We start from the raw sequence: 20,344 nt of genomic DNA on the forward strand, positions 1-20,344 counted from the left end.
TCGGTGTCCATTGGCGCATGCGATTGTCAGAGGAGTCTCCAGAGTTGTGTCTGTTGATTTGTCGATCGCATTTGATCGAGCTTTCGCTCTTTCTGCACCATCTCCTTCCGAATGTGTTCGTCTGAGCTGTCCTGATTGTTGCTGGCTGGCGACCACCTTTCCTGCTTGTGATTTGGCGGGTGCCATCGAATTCTAAAAACAAAAATGAGAATTTTCAATCAAAGTGGGGAAAATGTTCAGACCTGAGAGCCCACGTTTGCCGTAGATGTTCTTGCGTGCTTCTGTTCGGCAGCCTTCAACTTCTTTTCCCTCACACACTTGTCATAGAATGCGCAGTCGGCTGTTTCTCGGAAGATCTTCAAATATTCCTCCTTCAATCGTTTATCGGACACTGAAATGAGGGAATAAAGTTGCGTGAAGATATATTTTCGAGAAAATAACAAACAAAGGATTCAAGGATACAAGACAGTAGAAGTAAATGAAGAAAACCGTACAGGAATCAGCAGATCGACGAAGAAGTTCATTATCAGTTTCGGTGGTGATTGTTTTTCTCGCCCGAGTCATCATCGCAAGTTTCTGCTTTTCTGACATGCCCGAAAGCAGTTTCTTGAGCAAACGATCGCCAGCTAAAATTAAAATTGAGGTTTTCTATTTTTTCTGTGTTTGCATGCTTTTTTAGTGAAAAAAATAATCAAAATATTTTTCTTGATGAATTTCTCGCTCTATCACGAGGACACCGACACGAAAACTTGCGAAAAACGCGCACTATGTGACCCTCTATTAGTCCAATGTATTCTAAAAGTGCAAAAGTTGAGAGAAAAGCAGGAAATTAGGTAAAACAACTCGTTTCTTTTGGCAAAACGACAAAGTGAAAGAGGAAAACAGTCAGGTGGAGAATTTTCGGCCACCGGGCGAGCTTCCTAGTCCCCCTCCGCCGCGCCTGAGTGTACCGGCGGAGACAGAGGGCACAGACAGTGTGAAAATCGTTCGTTACGAAAGAATAAAATGATGAGAATCAATGATTTTGTAGTGAAATTTCGATTTTCAGCGCCCTTGTACTTGTTTGATCTATTCTTTTCCAAAACGTGTTCTCTTTATTCTGTTTCTCGTGTGATTTTTCCCGCATTTCTCATGATGCTTCTTCATTTCCGCGCGGAACGGAAAAACACTATTTTTCGAAGACGCAGACGCAAAAGTCTGCATGTTTTTCAACCAGAAAGGGGACAGACACGTGATGGGTTGCGTGGACCCATAGCGCTCGTCGAGAGACCCTTTTTCCGCGTTCGTTTTCTATACACAAGAATCAATAGACTAAAGAAGAAGACGGCAACTCGTTGTGCTTTTCGTTCGTTTCGTCGTCCGATGCCCTCGCGCAAAGAGCCGAGAGAGCGGAAAAGGGGAGCTTTACTTGCTCTTTTTCGATTATATATTTGGTAAGCGTACATTCGACGTTCATCTCGAGGCAAATCTGTTCGGGAAGTGTGCTTGCAATATAAGCCGTTGTCACGGCAATCTCGCGTGCTTTGTCTGTTGGATTTGAACGATACATCTGCTCCATTTCGATTGCCAACTTCAGAATTTTCGGATATACTTGAGACGGTTCCATGCCGTCTTTCTGAAACGACATATCGACCTAAAAGAAACCAGGATTATTAATTAGTGGTATTTGACTGAAAATATCGCGAAAAATGCCCCCGATTCCACAAAACTAGCCTTGTCTCCGATTTTTCCAGCACCCGGTTGTTCTGTAGTGACTTCAACTTCAGCGCTATTCTTCTCTGGCTTCGGAACAGTCATGCTTGTCGTTTTAGGGCCAACAGGAGGAGACTTCGCTGTGATTCTCGTTTCTTTGGCATCAATGGGGAAATTGGATTCCATATCAACAACACTGATTGCAGCACCCTTTCGTTCTTTATACATTGCATCCATTTTAAGAAGCGCAGCACGGAAAGCGGCCTCTTGTATGTGATGAACGGTTGCAAACTGTTGATGATTGCACGTCTTCTTGTTGTCGGAAACCACTGGAAAACTAATTTTTGAATTACCGTAAAAACTCTATTTGAGGTGCCCCTCTATTTGAAGTGCCCCTCTAATAGTGGTGCCCCCCGACAGACTCTTTGAACAATAGAGTTGCACCCTCTAATTGAGGTGCCCCTCTAATACAGTTGCCCTCCAGTGATTTCTACTTTTCTCTAATATCATCATTAACTAACTCCTAACTGTTCTTTCACATCACTATTTCGGCATTTTTGTTGTTAAAAACGTAGTTCTGTATAAAAGTACAGGAATTTTTTCCGTTTTTACGTAAAAGTTCGAAAAATTCGGCATAAAAACTGCAGAAATCAAACAAATTCAAGAGATAGTTGGGTATCGAGGATGGGCGAATTCGTCGACGAAAAATAGAGGCGCACCCTCTATTTGAATTGCCCCTCTAATAGAGTTGCACTCCGACAGACCCGTTGAACAATAGAGTTGCATGCACCTCAAATAGAGTTTTTACGGTAAGCTCATTATCATTAATTCTCTAAATTCGGTATTACTTTTCGTAGCGAACGATGCTCCACCAAATAGACGCATTGCATCATCCGAGTGAAAACTGATTCCTGTCATCGCAGCACTTGCAGCATTCAGAGAGCCAACAGTCGCTGGAACACGTGGCATCTCCTCTCCGTTATTCATTTTCGCGAATACAGACGCCAAATACGCTTGACTATCCATTCCAGTTGCAGCAGCAGCAACGGCTGAAACAGCGGCAGCAGCATTCGTCGAATGACCCTCACTACATATTTGGAATGAGGACATTTCCACCGGTCTTCCAACTTTTCTCTCCATTTCCATCCATCCGTGTGCGACGAGTTCTGCCCATAATTTTATGTTTGGAACAAGCTCTCCGTTGTATAATTTATCCATGTCCACACGACACGGTGGAGGTGGAAAGTTGATTTTTCCCTCAGCAGTGAATCCATAACCGATTTGAAGTCCTTCCAGAACTTTGTTCAAGTTCGGCGTGTCTTTATCAGCACTTTTATGAGCTTCATAGGAGACCATTTGTCTGGAAAAATGAGAATATAGCTGATTGATCTGAAAGACAAAAACGAACTGTTGAAGCTTGAGCAAATGAGTGAGCATGTCAATCTCATGTGTTGAATAAGGGAGATCATGCATTCCCGGCTGTTTACTCCCTTTTCGTTTCGGCAGAACTCCATTCAACATCATCAACATTTCAGATGTATCCTGAAATCTCGTCTACTTCCAGTTAATTTCCTGTACTTTTTATTTTTTCACTTACCATTCCGCATCCCACTCCCGTCCCATTCTTTTTCTTCTTCTTGTTCGTTTTGCATCTGTTAATTCCGAGTTTCGGTGGTTCTTTATCCAATGAAATGTTTCCTTTTGTGAACTCAACAAGCATACTCATCAAATCAAAACTTCCATGTCTGGCAACTTCCATAAAACAGTTCACTCCGTCGTCCATTTTCAGCATAGGATCTGCTCCATTTCTTATCAAAAATTGAGCAATCTCCATGTGACCTTCACTACAAGCAAGGGAAAGCGCGGTCGCGTCGTTTTTCGATGACTTGAAATTGACGGATGCTCCCTTGTTAACAAGAAATTGAACAACATCGTAACGATTATTTTTAGCCGCTTTCATCATTGCCGTTCGCTCATCTTGTTCGAAATTCATGTCAGCTCCGGCTCGAACAAGTTCCTCAACAATTTGAAGACATCCAGAGTCTGCACCAGCAACAAGTGCTCGACTTAGCTGTTCTTGTGGGATAGTTTTACAATGTGCCAGAATGAATTGAACACATTCTAACTTATTCTTGGCCGCGGCTTCCACGATCGGTGAAGTTTTTCCAGCAGTCAGATCACCGTTTTTCTCGACGAGAAGTTTCATTATTCCGCTGAAATTCGGGAAATGAGGAAATGGGAAAAGTGGGAATGGTTTCAGAGGGCAATTCCCGACGCAGCAAAGGAAACAAAAAACACGACTTTTGCTAGAGGGACTAGTTTTTCTAAAATTTAATTTCTAGTCCTCATCATGAAACCGTTTTACGCGGTGAGTTACGGGGTTGTTTTAGGTGATTTTAAAGACTTCGAATTTATATTTTTGGAACAAAAGAAGGTTAAAAGATAATTTTTCCTTAATAAATATTTTAAATATAACTGTTTTTAAAACATACATGTGTCCGAATCTGGCAGCAAGTGATAGTGGAGTGTCTCCTGTATCCGGATGAAGATAATTCACTTCAGCATGCTTCGCAAGTAACAATCGTACAACGTTAACCTGATCTCCTTGTTCTCCACAACAGGCTTCCATCAAACAGGTGCTATTCTTGTTACTGATCTCATCGACTCTGGCTCCAGCAGCTAATAGAACCTCTACAATTTCTGGATATCCCCCGGAACACGCCAACAACAGCGGACTTTGAGCTTCAATATGAACATTTTCGCTCATTTCAGTCGGTGTTCCACGAGAGAGCATCAGTTTGCACACATCAACATGTCCTTCCATCGCTGCTTCCATCAGTGCTGAATATCTTTCAAGACACGCATCGCGAAGATCATCAGAGGTCGTTGGGGGATGTTTGTCGTGGTAGTCAAGGATTGTAGACACAATTTGAGAGTAGCCTTTGAGGGAAGCAAGAGTTAAAGCTGATTCTTGCTGAAATTTTTTGGGTTTGAATTTCAAACTTTGAAATTTTTCAAAACAGAAAAAAAAACTTACTCTTGTAGTAGATTGGACATCCAGAAACTTCGGAGGGTAACCTGCATCGAGAAAATCTTTAAGCGTGTCAACTCCTCCAACAAGTGCAACTTCCATCAACGCGTCATGATAAAAATTATTTATCAAATAAACGTCGGGTTTAATCGGTCCTTCGCTCATCAGAATCTCTCGAACAACATCTCTCGCATCAGTACACGCCGCATAAATCAATGCCGTATTGCAGTTAGGAACAGATTGAACATTCGGATCAGCACCCATTTTCAGAAGTCGGTTAACAATTAATTCGGACGAACTGGCAGCGGCTTCCATTAACGGTGTAATTGTCGAGAGCTTGTGACCTTGGAATTGCACTTTTCCAATTTCATTGGCTAATATCAGGAACTGTTCGATCTGAAAATCACTATTTTTTTTAACAAAATGCTTATATGAATTCTAACTCCAGTTCTCGTCGCCAGGAGGAGCATCGCATTCTGTTGCAGTTCTATCGGCTCAACAGGAGGGAGTTTTCGATGGTTTAAAATCGGAATCTTCTTTTCTTTAGGAGGTTTCACCGCATCTGAAAAAAAGTTCCAAATTTTAATTAGTCTTAGTAGTCTCATTTTTTATGTCCTCAAAACTTGTTACACACCGAAACAGTAAACCCTATCTCTTTTTTCTCTCCCCCTCATTCCAGTTCTCATTTTCCATCAACTGCCGTTCTAATGGCTACTTCCAATGATGCTGTGGAATGTGTCTTTTCGGATGTTTCTTCTTCTTCGAGTATAACTAACCATCATCTTCTGTCCCATCTTCTTCCTCATCTGACTCGTCTTCTTCGTCGTCGTAACCATACGCTTCAGGACACGCCGCTTTCATAAGGTCTTCAGCGAAGGAGGAGGCGAGAAAACTGAAATTAATTCAAACATTTTAAGATATTCATCAATTCAAAAACTTACCAATAAGCCATGGAAGCAACGGTAGTCGCTGCGTCGACAGCACATTGAATAGGGACTCGGTTCGGATTCGAGGGATCGTAGGGACCGAACGTTTCGGGTTTTTCAGTTTTATGATCTTCAATTAGATCAGAGATCTTGAAAAGGATTTGGCAGTCGTCCATTTCTCGTTTTTCAATCACATCGAGCAGTTTGGAAACGGGAGGGAAACGGCACTCGGGCGTGAGGAAATGCTCGTAGTTGAGGGATTTTAGGACGGCAGATATTGGGACAGTCTCCCCGTCTTCTGGGATTTCAATTGCAACTGCATACAGACAATCGTAAAGCTGAAATATTTCAAATTTCGTGAATTTCAAAAACATTTTCAGATCTTACCTTAGCACCAAAATGATAAAACGTGGAAAAAACTCGATGTCGTATACCGTTTTTTTCGGGATTCAGGTCCGCTTCAAAGGGAATGAGGTGGTCAAACTCAACGAGGTCCGACATTCCTCCTATTGCTAAGGTTTCGCGTTGGCGTATTCGCTTCTGAAAAATATAACATTGAATTCTTTTGGAATGAGAAAAATCTGAAGCTATTTTCAGAAGTTATTCAAAAAAAAAGATAATATTCTTACAGAAAGAGGGGACCGAGTTCTTCGAGGGCAACATGGAGCGGCGGAGTGCTGGAAATTATTGGGCGCTGACTTATATGAAACAACACACTAATAACTATAACTGATTACCTCCGCGCTGTTATCATTGATTTCACTCATTTCTCTTGGAGGGTAGGAGGAGATAACACAGACTTGGGTTTCGTTTAGTTGGAGGGGACGGAAAGCCTGTAAACTAGCCATATCGTAGATGAGAGGAGTGGGTTAACGAAAAGGTCAGAAGGATAGATCTTGAAGAGAGAAGGGTGAAAAAATGCATGGAAATCACTGAAATTTCAGACTTTTAGCTTTTGTTTGGATCATTTGAAAATCGGATTTCATTGCTCATTCTAATGTTTATTTTTCCACAATACTTTTTTAATGGTATCAAAACGAGAACGGCTGAAATTTCTGAAGGTTCTTCTGTAAAAGATTTCTAATTCTCAAAACTCAAAAAACAATGAAACGTTCTATAATCCCAGATATAGTCAGAGCCCATGCATTTACGACAAAAATTACGACACTACAACACGAAGTCAGTCAGATTCCTAGAAAAACGGAGAGATACAAATCGTCAAAAATCCGTGGAAATGTATGATGACAGGTGACGTCTTCTAACCTATAATTCAAGTCCGTCTCATAACTGAAAGGAAACTAATTTGTCGTCGTCGCCGTAGCCATCTGAAAGAGGAAGAGACGTTCTTTTCGGAGAAGGCGCGTGACTACTCCCTCCTTTTTCCCTCCCATCTGTCCTTTCTCCTTTACTATCGGAACAAACGGCATGGCAACGTGCTGCGTACGAACGAACGAACAAAACGAGGGCAACACATGCAGAGGAGGAAAAAGGATACCCCCCATGGATCGATGTCTGATAGTAGGCGATTGTTCGGCGAATTTATTGATTTTTATTCGGCTTGATGTACAACGGAGGATTCAGAGGGATTAAAAAGAAAGAGGGAGCATGAAGTTTCTGAGAAGAGCGACGGATTCCATATTGTATGACCAGAAGAAACGAAAAACTCCAAAAATAAACATTGCCATTGAACATTCTAAATTCCATTTGGTTGTTTCTCATTACCGACGAAACTTACATTTTTACGAGATGAAAATTAATTATGAAATTGAGATATCCGGATTTCGAAGCATTATCTTTCTGGACACAACTATACGAATAAACTTAATATAACCAGCATTCTCCACGACTTCATAAGAAAGATAATAAACCAAACTATAGATACACAACAAAAAATTCTGCAAAATTTCCTTCCAACCTTCTTTTTTTCAAAAGAATTCGTGTGTCAGTTGAAAGTTAGCAAAACGAAAAAAACACGGGAAGCACGCCAGCCGCATTGTTGACATCAAGCTGGCAGCATGGCGCGTTTCTCGTGTCGAAATTCGGAAAAAGAGGGAAGATGGTGGATTTTGAAACGAGGTTTATTGAATCAAAACTTGAAGAAAATGTTCTGAATTTACTTTTTCGAAATTCTTGGAAAGTTTCAATCGAATTCTGTAAAGTTCAGCTTCAAATTAACATAAACTTCGAAAAAAAAAACCCTTCACCGAACATTCTGAAAAATACAGCAACGTTGCTAGGAACAAAAACCATTTATTTTATTCTACGCTTGAAATTTCACTTTTTGCCCACAAAATTAAAGACCTGAATAAAGAATTCGTGTTTTTATCAGTACGTATGAAAAATATTGATAAAGTTTGCACACTGTGAAGATAAAACACGTTTCTTTTTTTGTACTCTCGAATTGAAAAAAAAACTGTTTTGAAAAAAGAAATTGACCATTTTTAAAGAAAATTCTCATATAATTCGTTTCAAGCAAAAGAAATAACAGATGGCGAAGAATAAGATCGACAACACCAGTGTAAGCAAGGAGGGCCAGAAATAAACAAAAATGAAATATAAATTTAAAGTTGGCACTGGACAAAGATTTCACTATTGATCAATTATTGCCGAAGGAGTTGGTCGATCATTACATGATTCGAAAGCCAATTGGAGTGAGGGTTCACAAACAGGATTGTAGAGTATGAAAATGGCCATCTGGGTAAAGAGAGAGACTGACAGACATTTCCAGATTACTCATGTTCTTCCGGAGTCAATACTAATTGGAAAAGCTTTTCTGGGAGATTGTATTGTGGGAATCGATGATAAAGTGATCACCAGTGGAGACGAGTTACACACTAAATTGAAGGAGAAAACCGAGGTATTTTGAAAAAAGTTGGAAATGGGTCGAAGATCTGAAAAATTCCAGAATATTCATCTTTCCTTGAAACGAAACATGTTCTCATGGTGTTTCCATATTCGGACAACTGTCGAGAAGATTCAAATCGATCGGGATGTTGAGAGGATCACTCCGAACCCTGTTAATCACTATTTTGTAAGCATTTCTATTGATCAAAAACCACAAAACCTGTAAAAATCTTACTGTAGGTGCTCATAAGACTCCGTCCAACTCCTGAAATGCAGATAATAGATTTGGGATTATTTGTGAAATACAACAATAGAGATCGTCTTGAAGTCGACTACGTGACACCCAACAGTCTGGCGTCTATCCATCTGAAGGCTGGTGATGTCATCCGTGAAGTCAACTCCCAACAAATTTGCTCCAAGAGTATGCTCCGTTACCATATCGCCAACAGTATCGCCTCTTCCGGAGTCTTCACTCTTCTCGTCGAATCCCCAATTCGTGATACAGTCAGAGATCATATCGATTTGGCAGATGACGTCGTGCAGATCGCTGACAAGGCGGCGGAGGAATTCAAAAAGTTGGGAAAAGGATATGTTCCTCAGCCACCGAGAAAAGCGAATCCGAAGAGAAATATCAAGTTGAAAGAAGAGAAAACAGAGTATCCAATCGTCAGTGATATTGATCCATCAAAGTTGAGACCGTGCAAAAATGCTAGTTGATTTTAAAAGTTATTGGTTTCTAAGAATAAATTAGAGACCGTACCGAACGGGGAGAAACGAGCGAGTGAGAGAAACGAAAGCGGGAGAAACGAAACCGGGAGAAACGAAACGGGGAGAAACGAAACCGGGAGAAATGGCGGCGCGGCGTTTTTCGGGCTGTAAATGTGATGAAATTGTGCATAAAGATATAAGTATCGTTCCTAAATGTTGTCAGATGAAAAATGACAAAAATGGCGGTCATCAACAAAATATGAGTTGAAAGTGGTAAATGCCACCGTCTTCGTTAGAATGTTTGTATAACATGAAATGTGTGAATTTAACTTTAAAATTAATATTATTAAACATTGCGCACAGTTTAAGGACATGTACTGCCCGAAAATCGCCGCGCCACCATTTCTCCCGGTTTCGTTTCTCCCCGTTTCGTTTCTCCCGGTTTCGTTTCTCCCGCTTTCGTTTCTCTCACTCGCTCGTTTCTCCCCGTTCGGTACGGTCTCATAAATTATTCTTGCTTGAAACCTGTTTTCGTTTAAATGGAATAAATGAGAAAGCTTCCAGGTACCGAGAATTTTGAAAATCGAGATATCCAAAAACAAAATTTCAAGAAAGCTATTCTAAATGTCTTTTTTCTGTGGTCCGGCTTCAGCTCAGGTCTGCTGAAACCGGACTCGTTTTTCATTCGGATCTGGCGTGCCTTTGACGCGGGTTAAGCTCTAAAAACTCCAAAATTTCTCGTCTTCCTTCGAATCTGGCGTGCCTCTGACGCGGTTTCAGCTCTGAAAAGTTCAAATTTTCGCATTTTTCTTCGAGTCGGGCGTGCCTTTGCCGCGGGTGCAGTTCTGGAAACCCATACTTTGCAAAAAAATCATAATGATTTATTCAAGAACACTTCTCCTCCTAGCTTTCTCCCTCTTCTGCTCTTCATGTCTCTCCGCAACCGGCTCCAATGAATTCAGATGTCTCAAATCCTCGTGCTCCATTCTTCTTCTTCCACCTTCACTATATCTTTTCTTTGGTAATTCATCGTCCTTCAAATTCCTCTTCGGAACCAAGCGATATCGAATTTTCTTTTCGATTTCAGGAGACTCGTCACTATATCTTGGCGTCTTCTTTGTCTCCGGGTTCCTCGCCGATTTCACACTTTCCACTACCGACTCTTTTTGAGTGACGTCATCTGATAACTCATCGTTGGAAACTGCTGGATTCTGGGGTGGCGGAGGTTGTGGGAAATGTCTTGAATGTCGTCGAGAAGACCTCCGTCGAGCTCTACTTCTCCTCCGTTCTTCTTTCATGAAATCTTTCTGAAATTGAACGTGATCTTGTTACTAAAAACCAATCAATAAACCTACCATCTGCTGTCCAATCAGATTCGAAATCATCGGAAGCGCTTGCTCTGGAGGAGGTGGAGGAGCATTTGGAGCATTCACGTAGTTAACTGTGATGTTGAATGTGCAGAACTGTTGATGGACAGATGGACTGTCTTCCACTTGAGAAGAGGAAGATGATGAGTCAGCTGGGAGGACAGCATTGTTAGCTGGAAATGACAATTGAGGTGGGTCCTTTCTCTTTGAAACTCACTTTGGTTGTTCGTGTACATGGTGATATCGATTAGTAGTATATGTACTTAGTTAGTAGGTGCTAGATTTGTAAGTAATAGTGACAATTCTTTTTGTTATACGAAAAAACTTCATGCCCTCATTTTTTATCCGCTGATTTCTCGGACACGTGGAAAAGGAAACATGTTTTCATAACAGTGTGAAGAAGCTTCTCGAGTGGTTTTTACAGAGGCTGGAATCAAGAAAAATGAAGATCTTGAATAGGTGAACGTAATGTAAAAGTTCAAATCGATTTGATATGTTTTGAGTCAGTTTCATGATCTCACAAGCAGAGCTATGCGGAATTCCTTCCTTCGGCTTCCTTCTTCCTTCTTCCGGGCTTTTTTCCATTTCCCTCTTCCTTTTAAAAAATTTCACTTCCTTCTTCCTTCTCCCTTCTTCCTTCTTCCGTTGAAATTGTTTGCCACTTCCGACTTCCGTGTAAAAAGCTCACAAAAATATTGTAATTTTCGACGGAATTTCAGCGGAATTTTGGTGGTTTTCAATGGAATTTTGTATGCAAAACAACGCCAAAATTCGCTTTCAGAGATGACTAGAAAAAAGTTTCCCCAAATTTGTCATTTTCAAAATTAACTTCCGACTTCCGGGTTCGGACCCAACCTCCTTCTTCCTTTTTCCGGGATTTTTCACTTCCTTCTTCCTTTTTCAAAATTTTACTTCCCTCTTCCTTCTTCCTTCTTCCCTTTTCAAAAATTTTACTTCCGCACAGCTCTGCTCACAGGTTCAAGTTCCCAATTACAGTACCCCTTCCCCTCTAAACCAGTCCATATAGGTTATAGATTATGCTTTCAAACGATCTATAAATTTGGTTATAGATACTTTCGGCCGCGCGGACTCCATTTCTGCAGTCAAAACCTGCCCAATATCTCTGCGAGCCTAGTAATGAGCTCTCAAACTTTTCATATGATCAAGATTTTTCACATTTAATTCCAAATCGGCAAATAGTATACGCAAGATATTCTCGATTTTGCAACGTACGGGGCACAGGTGAAAAAGGGAACCACGCGGTGGCGTATACTGTTTGCCGATTTGGAATTACATGTGAAAAAGCTTAACTATATAAAAAGTTTGAGAGCTCATAACTCGGCTCGCAGAGACATTTATCATGTTTTGCGAAACTTATAGATCGTTTGAAAGCCGCGTCTCCAAAGACTTCCCTTGTCAGAGGTACAAGATAATAGATACAGTACCCCTTCCCCTTAAAACCAGTCCATATAGATTCCTTCAAACGAAATATTTATAAATTTATTTATTGATCCGATAAATTCATTTTAACATGGCTTCGGCGGAACCTTAGATCTCTTCTCCTTCTCAAACTTTTTATCTCTTTGAGCTGGTCGATATCCTACAATCGAAATCTTCAACTTCTTGTCGATACACAAAATTGCGGCCGTATTATCATTCTGTCCACAGTAGTTTGGAGCTGAGAAAATAGTGACAAGACGACGTCCATCGAAGAATTCATATCCGTCTTCAACGACTTGATGAGCACGAATAACCATTTGAAGATTGAGTTTTTTGAGGAATGCACGAAGAGCTTGAGATCCGAAGACGTACGAGGCACCTCTGGTAGATGCTTTGTACGTTTTGACAGTCTGGAAAAATCTAGATTTGAGATTCAACCGCTATGAGCTCACCGGATCCGGATCCGCCCATGTCAAATCAGCCAAAACTCCGACATCTGGCACTTCGAGTGGTCTTTTGAAAGCAGTGAATTGAGAGAAGTTCGTCAAATGCTCACTGATTCCTCCATGCATACAAATGATGGAATTTTCAATGACAGCACAGAATGGGAAGACGTTGAAGAGATTTTGGAAGCATTCGTAGAGACTCGGATCGTATCTGAATTTGATCTACAGTACCGGGGGAAAAGACTGTAAACTTTGGCCGTTTTCAGTTGAAATTGTTCAACTTTGAGAGGGTGTCATGATAATACTGATTGTCCCATCAAGTAGATTTTATTGAATCAGAAAGATCAAAATTAGAGCTACATTTTTGTAGTTGACAACTTTTTTGTACAAACTCATCCTAAGAAGCTACAGGCAGTCAATGTAAACAGCTCAAAAATCTTTCCTTTTAGCAGAGAAAAGGAGAACAATTGCGAGAAACTTCTTTGACTATTGATAACTTCTTAGGATGTACCCATACAAAAAAGTTGTCAACTACAAAAATGAAGCTCTATTTGTGATTTATACACTACATAAACAATCAATATTGTGAGACTATCAGGGAGGCCGTGTCACATTCACAGAATTGTCAATTTTCCACTGAAAACTGGAATTGTCGCATTCTTTATGGCCAGTACTGTAGGTGGGAGTCGAGCCCCGAGCATTGCCACTGACGCATGTGGGGACAAAAGTGCAAGTACAACCATCTCAAAACTAACCTTCGAGTGACTTCTCTATAGAATCCATAATGACAATTGACAGATCTCGACTCATGATTTCCTCGAAGCATATAGACTCGATTCGGATATGCTAATTTCAGAGAAATCAGCAGAATAACGACTTCCATCGAAAAGAGACCACGATCCACATAATCCCCCAGAAACAGATATCTTTTGTATCCCAGCTCTTCCATTTCAGACTTCACTTCTCCACTTCCTTTCGGAGTCTTGATCGGTGTGGATTCTGGCTGTGCCGACGACTTCTGCTCATTTCTTCCGCTCCTCTTGATTTTCAGTGTCTTTTCCTACAATATCTGTCTGTGTGTCTGTCAGATGTCTTCACTCTCTCTCTCTCACCTCAAACCATATCATCTCTGATTCAGTCAACGGCCATCCGTTCAAATCAAGCATTCCCAACAAGTCATCGAATTGACCGTGCAAGTCGCCCATCACACAAATCGGTCCCTCCAATTTCAGACAAATCGGTTCCGACCAAATGAGCTCTCGTGCTCTCATACAGAGCTCGGCGAGCTCAGCGGTACAGAATAAGTCCATCGTTGTGTGATGGTTCCATTTAAATATCAACTTCCCGATTATTCTTTGAACAAATCCTCGCACTTTCTTTTGATCTTCTGTGTTTATCTTTTCTTTTGCCATTATTATTCCGACAGAATTCGGTTGGGAATTTTTGTACTTCTTTCTTTAGAAATAAATGTTTCTATTTTCTGGTTTCTTGATATTTGAAAAAAAGAAAGAAAACGCGTGAACTGATTTGTGAAAAGAGTTTGTGAAGGGGTTGATGAGAAGCTACGCAACAAAAAATCTCTACCGGACTCATATATTTATAATTAATAATCTGTGAACAGTGCCAAACAAGATATTGTAACAAAAACAAGAGTGTAGAATAACGTCGGTTTCTAAAACAGCAAACCGGATATGGATAATTTAAAGACATAAAAAAAGAGAAAGGTGGGAGAAGGAAAGCAATTATCGAGCGAGTTGAAGCGTCTTTCCGGCGAGAGAATTCACGTCAACAGTTGGGTGAACTCGTGAACCGTCGGCATTATTCAAGGTGATTTTTCCGTTCCATTGATCGAGAGCCGATCGAACCTACAAATTGTAAATCAACAGATGTCAGAAAATCCTTGAACTAACGTGATAGAGGAGATCAGCATATCCATTGAGTTGTTCATTTTCAGTCTTCAAATGAACACGAACTTTCTTGGTTCCATCGACAACTGTGATTCCTTCGAAATTGTCTCCTTCAGCGAACAACCACAATTCAACTTCTGAATCCTTCACAGCACTCTTGCTAGTGGCCGTTGGAGCCTTGGCCGAGGCAGATGGTGCTCCCAACTTGATGGGTGTTCCTGTGGCTGACTCGATATCTTTAAGTTTTGCAGCAACAACTTGGGCAAGTTGAGAATCATTTGGATGAACAACAATGTGAACATGAGCAGTATCAGTGGAAACGAGTTTGGCTTGTTTACGAAGACGTTGAACTCTGTTGGTAACTTCTCTACAGAGTCCTTCCTCAACAAGTGACTCATCCTCAGTAGTATCAATCATCACAATAGTCTTTGCATCAGAATGCGTCTTGAATCCATGTCCTTGATCGCTTCCGTTTGCATAACTGACAGCCACTTCTTCAGAAGAGATCTCGTGTCCAAGAACGGTAAGTTTTCCTTCAAGGAGGAATTGTTCCAATTCTGTTTCAGTGATCTTGTTCTTCAAGTAGTCAGCAACCTTCTTTTGTTCTCCCTTCAGACGAGCTCCAAGGATCTTGAAGTTCGGTTCGGCCTGAAAAAATTAACTTCGACTAAAAAAATGTTCCGAATTATAACATACTTTGAGTGTGATTCCATACTTCTGCTTGTCCTGTGATACTGTCAGTTTTCGAACATTCAACTCAAGAAGGACATATGGTTCGAGACTCTTAACGTCTTCTAAGAATTGGCTGTCTCTGTTGATGACAACCATCTCCTTCAATGGGTATTTCACAGCAAGACCTTCACGATCTCTAACAAGACGAACGAGATCAATCACATTTCTCATCACCTCCACTCTTCTCTCAACTGATTCATCAATGAGACTCTCATCTGGTTTTGGAAGCATCAAGAAATGAACAGATTCCTCCGATGCTCCAATGACCTTTTTCAAGTTCTGCCAGATGTATTCACAGAAGAATGGAGTGAACGGAGCCATCAGTCGAACAATGAGGATGAGAACACGTCCAAGCGCAGCCAATGCGTGATGTTGCTCATGGAGTCCGTTGTCTCCCTTTACTCTTTTTCTGTTCAATCTGATGTAGATGTTGGTAAGAGTGTCGAAGAATTTGGTGAGTGGTCCGACGACAGCGTACAACCTGTAGGCGTCCATTTCTTTGCGAACGAAACCGACAAGACTGTTTGTGAAAGATTCGATCCATCTATCCATCACATTCTCGCTGGCAACATGAGCGTTCATATCGAACACATTTCCAGTTTCCTGAACCAAAAAATGATTAAAAAAATGAATCCTTTTCTTCAAATATTACATGTTCATAAGCTTGCACATTCTGAACAAAGAATCTGTAGGCATTGAACCATGGAAGGAACACGTCCTTGAGAAGATCTCTGACTCCTTCTTCTCTGAATCTCAAGTTTTCTCCTCTGACAACTGGTGAGTTGATGAGATAAAGCCGGAGAGCATCAGCTCCATATTTGTTCACAATCTCCATTGGATCTGGATAATTCTTCTTTCTCTTGGACATCTTGGCTCCGTCAGATGCAAGAACAAGACCGTTGCAGATGAGATTCTAAAGAATAGATACGTTTTTCCTTGAGAATTATCAAAAAACAATTTACCTTGAATGGTGGCTTGTTGAAAAGAGCAGTAGACAGAACAAGAAGAGTGTAGAACCATCCACGAGTCTGGTCAATTCCCTCAGCAATGAAATCAGCTGGGAAGTTATCCTCGAAGATCTTTCGGTTCTCGAATGGATAGTGGTTTTGGGCATATGGCATAGATCCAGACTCGAACCAACAATCGAAAACTTCTGATACACGCTTGAGAACTCCACGTCCTGAACGAGATGGGATAGTGATGTCATCTACACTTTCCCTATGAAGATCTGTGATCTTTTGTCCGGAGAGCTCTTCCAATTCAGCGATACTTCCGACGCAAACCACCTCTTCTCCATCATCCGAAACCCACAAATTGATTGGAGTTCCCCAGAAGCGGTTTCTCGAGACAGCCCAATCACGAGCATCTCTCAACCAATTAGCGAATCTCTTATCCTTAACAAATGAAGGTACCCAATAAGTTTCATCGTTATTAGCCAAAAGTCTTGGAATAAGAGTCTCAACACGGATGAACCAAGATGGAACGGCTTTGTAGAGAAGAGGAGTATCCGACCGCCAGCAGAATGGGTAAGAGTGCTTGCATTCAGCTTGTCTCACAAGATTTCCCATCTCCTTGAGCTTCTTCATAATAAGTTTATCAGCGTCTTTCACATATATTCCTTCATAGTCCTTCACTTCCGAGGTGTACTTTCCGTTTTCGTCAACTGGGCAGATCATTTTCTGGTCTTTGGCAATGACTCCATTGTTAACACAAACTTGGAAATCGATCTGAAACAGAGGGAAAAAGATGGATGTTTTTATAAGTAAATTAATGCTGAATCTTGTTTTTCGAACGATTTAAAAAAATTACCTCTCCGAAGTATGGAGCTTGATGTACAACTCCAGTACCAGAATCAGAAGTGACGAAAGTGTCATTCAAAACTCTGAATGCATTTCTCTCCTCACGCATATGAGCGAAATATGGGAAAAGTGGTTCATATTTGAGATCCTTGAGTTGCTTTCCGACAAGTTTCTCGACAACTTCAAGATTCTCATTCTTGAGTTCTCCGAGACGTTCCTCGAGAACGACGTATTCAATTCCAGTCGTCTTGTCCTTTGCAACAACATATTGCATATCCGGATGAACAACAAGAGCCAAGTTTGATGGAAGAGTCCATGGAGTGGTTGTCCATGCAACAAGCATACGATTCGGGTTGTCCAATAACTTGAAACCAACGAACACAGCTGGATCAACGACATCCTTGTAGTTTTGCCCGGCTTCGAAATTCGAAAGTGGGGTCGAACATGCAGTGGAGAATGGCATCACTTTTACACCCTTGTATACGAGTCCTTTCTTGTGCAATTCACTGAATGCCCACCAAACTGACTCCATGAACCAGGGGTAAAGGGTTTTGTAGTCATGTTTGAAATCGACCCAACGCCCTAGACGACCCATCGTTTTCTCCCATTCCTGAATAGAAATACATGTAAAATTTATGTTGCTTTCTGTTTACTAACCCCGGAATATCTCATAACAATCTTTCTGCATTCATTATTATAATTGGCGATTCCCATTTTCATAACATCTTGTGGACCACTGATTCCAAGAGTTTTGTCAATTTCATATTCGACTGGAAGACCATGAGTATCCCATCCGAATCTTCTCTCGACATAATGCCCATTTTGATGAGCCCATCTACCAACTACATCCTTGATAGTACTCGTGAGCATATGACCGTAATGAGGAAGTCCAGTAGCGAATGGTGGACCATCATAGAAAGTGAAGTGTGGACGGTCTTTGGAGAGTCTAAAAAGTTAAATATTAATTTGTGTCTCTTAACTTCCAGCTTCAAAACTATGAAAATAAATCAACTTACTCGACAGATCGTTCGAATGTATTCTCATCTTTCCATTTTTGAGCAATTTTATCTTCCTCCTTCGCGAAATTGATGTTATCCGGAACGGTTGAAAGACCGCTCATTTTTTACCCTAGAATAGTAAAAATAGTTGAACAGCTGGAGGAACATTGGTTAATATAGAGTGAACAAGATGAAATCTGATGCAATACTTTTTCAGTCACAAATATTGCGAAATATACTGAGGAATACGTAATGTTGCTATTTTTTCAAAACACACGAGGTGCAAGTAAGGGGAAGACCTGGGGACGGAATGTTATCACGGAATGTTATCAGTATTAACTGCAAATCGCGGAGGAGTGAAGTTGATACTGCGTACACGTTTGATTTCCGAGTTACTGTCAAAGAGATGTCTTTCAGAGACTTGGTGGATTGAATACAGTTTTTTGAAGCGTTGTTGACTTGAAAACAACAAAAATCCGAAAAATTCAAGTTCATTTTTCTAATGTTAAATTTATAAACAAATTATTTTTGAGCTTAAAAATCTTTTTTGCAAACTCGAATTTGTAATAAATCTTCAGATATATTTTTCACTTTGCTCTTAAACTGAATTGAACATCATTAAAGAACGAAAAACATGAAAATCTCATTTTTAATCAGAAGCCGGACTAAACCACAATAAACCACAATGAGCCATAACTTGATTTGTTTTGTTGTAAAATTGTACAATGCCATTCAAAAGTTGAGAGTCTTTAATTTTTATTTTAAAACATATTTTGTGCATTTTATTATTGCAAAAAAAGCAGTACAACATGCTGCAACAGCTGAAAATGGGAACAGAAATAAAATAAATTTAAAGGCGCACACATTTACACGAGTGGGTCTCGCCACGAACTCCCGTCTTTTTAATTCCATGAAGAGCGTTTTATTGCTTTTAAGAGTGTTTTAAGCATGCAAACTGACATTTTCAGATAAAATTAATACAGTTTTGAGTTTTTTCATGCCAGAGAACCTATTTCTCGCGAGATTTACTGTTTTCGCTTATGATTTCCATGTGTTTACACTATTTTTTGTGGTTTTTGCGTACGTGACTCCGCCCGTTTTATTAAATTTTCGTTTTTCAAAACTCTATTTTTTCAGATGCGTTTTTTCGGAGTTAGAACAATTCAAATAGCCTCATTAGCTGGTTTTTCTTGGGGAGGTTCCAAGCTTGACGAAGTTCAGACGACAAAACCACGGACCTGTCCGATTCAAATTCAAAGACCAGAACAAGTGAAAGACGATGTTCTGTTGAGTCGAAAGGTTATCAATCATTTGGATAAATCAAACTTAAAACTTAGATTATATCAATACGAAACATGCCCGTTCTGTTGCAAAGTGAGTTTTCCATCATAAAATGATATTCTCAAATTTTTCTACAGGTTCGTGCTTTCCTAGACTACTACGGTTTCTCATATGAACTTGTCGAAGTCAATCCAGTGACTCGATCGCAAATTAAATTCAGTACACAGTACAAGAAGGTTGGTTTTCTCAAAACGAAGGTGCAGTTTTAGATGATAGTTTTAGGTTCCGATTATCCGAAGTGGTGAAACGACTTTGACAGAATCATCCCTAATTATTTCACAGTTGGCAACTTTCCTACAAAGACCCGATCAAACCCTTGATCAAGTTATTCAAATGTACCCAGGAGTTGATTCAACAAACGAAAAAGGAAAGCCAGTTGTGAACTATCCGAACAAATTCTTCATTATGAAAGGAAAAATGGAAGGAGAAACTAATATGGCTAATGCCAGAGAAGAGAGAGAATGGAGAGAATGGGTTGACAATTGGTTTATCCATTTGATCTCTCCAAATGTTTACCGTAACTGGAACGAATCTTTAGAAACATTCCGTTGGTTTGAGCAAGTTGGTGATTGGCATCGTGCATTCCCAGCTTGGGAACGAATTTTAGCTGTGTACGTTGGGGCAGCCGCCATGTTCCTTTTGTCGAAAACTTTGAAAAAGAAGTAAGTTAAGAATTAGGTTCAATAAGATAAGGATTAAATTCTGATTACAGACATAATATTGAAGACGAACGAGAAGAATTGAGAAAGGCGTGTCGTGACTGGATGGCAGCGATCGGACCGAATAGAAAGTTTTTGGGAGGAGATCAACCCAATTTAGCTGATATTGTAAGCCTCTATTTTATCGAAGTAAAAATTAAAACTCGAATTTGCAGTCTCTCTACGGAGCAATGAATTCATTCTACGGCTGTTCAGCTTTCAAAGAAGTGATTCTAGAGGAGAAGATTGTCGATTGGTGGCGAAGAATGGATTCAGTTGTCAAAAATCATGAAGGAAGAAAAACATTGGAATCTCGAGTTCTAATTGTTCAGAAGCAATAAATCTACTCTGTTAATATAAATTTAATATAGAAACTTCTAATGTTTGATGTCCCCCGAATAGTTTAGTAAGTGCC

The 20,344-nt window shown here is 40.3% G+C and overlaps 5 protein-coding genes across 5 annotated transcripts; 2 read left to right on the top strand and 3 right to left on the bottom strand.

Moving 5' to 3' along the window:
- Nucleotides 1-8,137: 8,137 nt before the first annotated feature.
- On the top strand, nucleotides 8,138-9,210 carry GCK72_014964 (uncharacterized protein; the record flags this gene model as incomplete). The annotated part of the gene is made up of 5 exons (XM_003088360.2): nucleotides 8,138-8,167; nucleotides 8,217-8,327; nucleotides 8,378-8,506; nucleotides 8,555-8,680; nucleotides 8,734-9,210. 5 exons carry the CDS (start codon nucleotides 8,138-8,140, stop codon nucleotides 9,208-9,210), a joined length of 873 nt encoding a protein of 290 aa, XP_003088408.1.
- Nucleotides 9,211-10,082: 872 nt separating this feature from the next.
- On the bottom strand, nucleotides 10,083-10,804 carry GCK72_014965 (uncharacterized protein; the record flags this gene model as incomplete). The annotated part of the gene is made up of 3 exons (XM_003108687.2): nucleotides 10,083-10,508; nucleotides 10,557-10,741; nucleotides 10,786-10,804. 3 exons carry the CDS (start codon nucleotides 10,802-10,804, stop codon nucleotides 10,083-10,085), a joined length of 630 nt encoding a protein of 209 aa, XP_003108735.2.
- Nucleotides 10,805-12,094: 1,290 nt separating this feature from the next.
- Nucleotides 12,095-13,764, bottom strand: GCK72_014966 (uncharacterized protein; the record flags this gene model as incomplete). Its single annotated transcript, XM_003088004.2, has 4 exons — nucleotides 12,095-12,418; nucleotides 12,461-12,665; nucleotides 13,210-13,514; nucleotides 13,567-13,764. The coding sequence occupies 4 exons, from the start codon at nucleotides 13,762-13,764 to the stop codon at nucleotides 12,095-12,097; spliced, it is 1,032 nt and encodes a 343-aa protein (XP_003088052.2).
- Nucleotides 13,765-14,196: 432 nt separating this feature from the next.
- On the bottom strand, nucleotides 14,197-18,012 carry GCK72_014967 (uncharacterized protein; the record flags this gene model as incomplete). Its single annotated transcript, XM_053730555.1, has 8 exons — nucleotides 14,197-14,319; nucleotides 14,365-15,009; nucleotides 15,058-15,696; nucleotides 15,746-16,006; nucleotides 16,056-16,820; nucleotides 16,903-17,502; nucleotides 17,550-17,838; nucleotides 17,909-18,012. 8 exons carry the CDS (start codon nucleotides 18,010-18,012, stop codon nucleotides 14,197-14,199), a joined length of 3,426 nt encoding a protein of 1,141 aa, XP_053585327.1.
- Nucleotides 15,331-20,270, top strand: GCK72_014968 (uncharacterized protein; the record flags this gene model as incomplete). The annotated part of the gene is made up of 8 exons (XM_003108610.2): nucleotides 15,331-15,547; nucleotides 15,786-15,870; nucleotides 16,502-16,619; nucleotides 19,028-19,264; nucleotides 19,309-19,407; nucleotides 19,454-19,893; nucleotides 19,944-20,058; nucleotides 20,106-20,270. 8 exons carry the CDS (start codon nucleotides 15,331-15,333, stop codon nucleotides 20,268-20,270), a joined length of 1,476 nt encoding a protein of 491 aa, XP_003108658.2.
- Nucleotides 20,271-20,344: the final 74 nt, after the last annotated feature.

This window comes from Caenorhabditis remanei, chromosome IV, assembly GCF_010183535.1.
Source record: "Caenorhabditis remanei strain PX506 chromosome IV, whole genome shotgun sequence".
Taxonomy (NCBI): domain Eukaryota; kingdom Metazoa; phylum Nematoda; class Chromadorea; order Rhabditida; family Rhabditidae; genus Caenorhabditis; species Caenorhabditis remanei.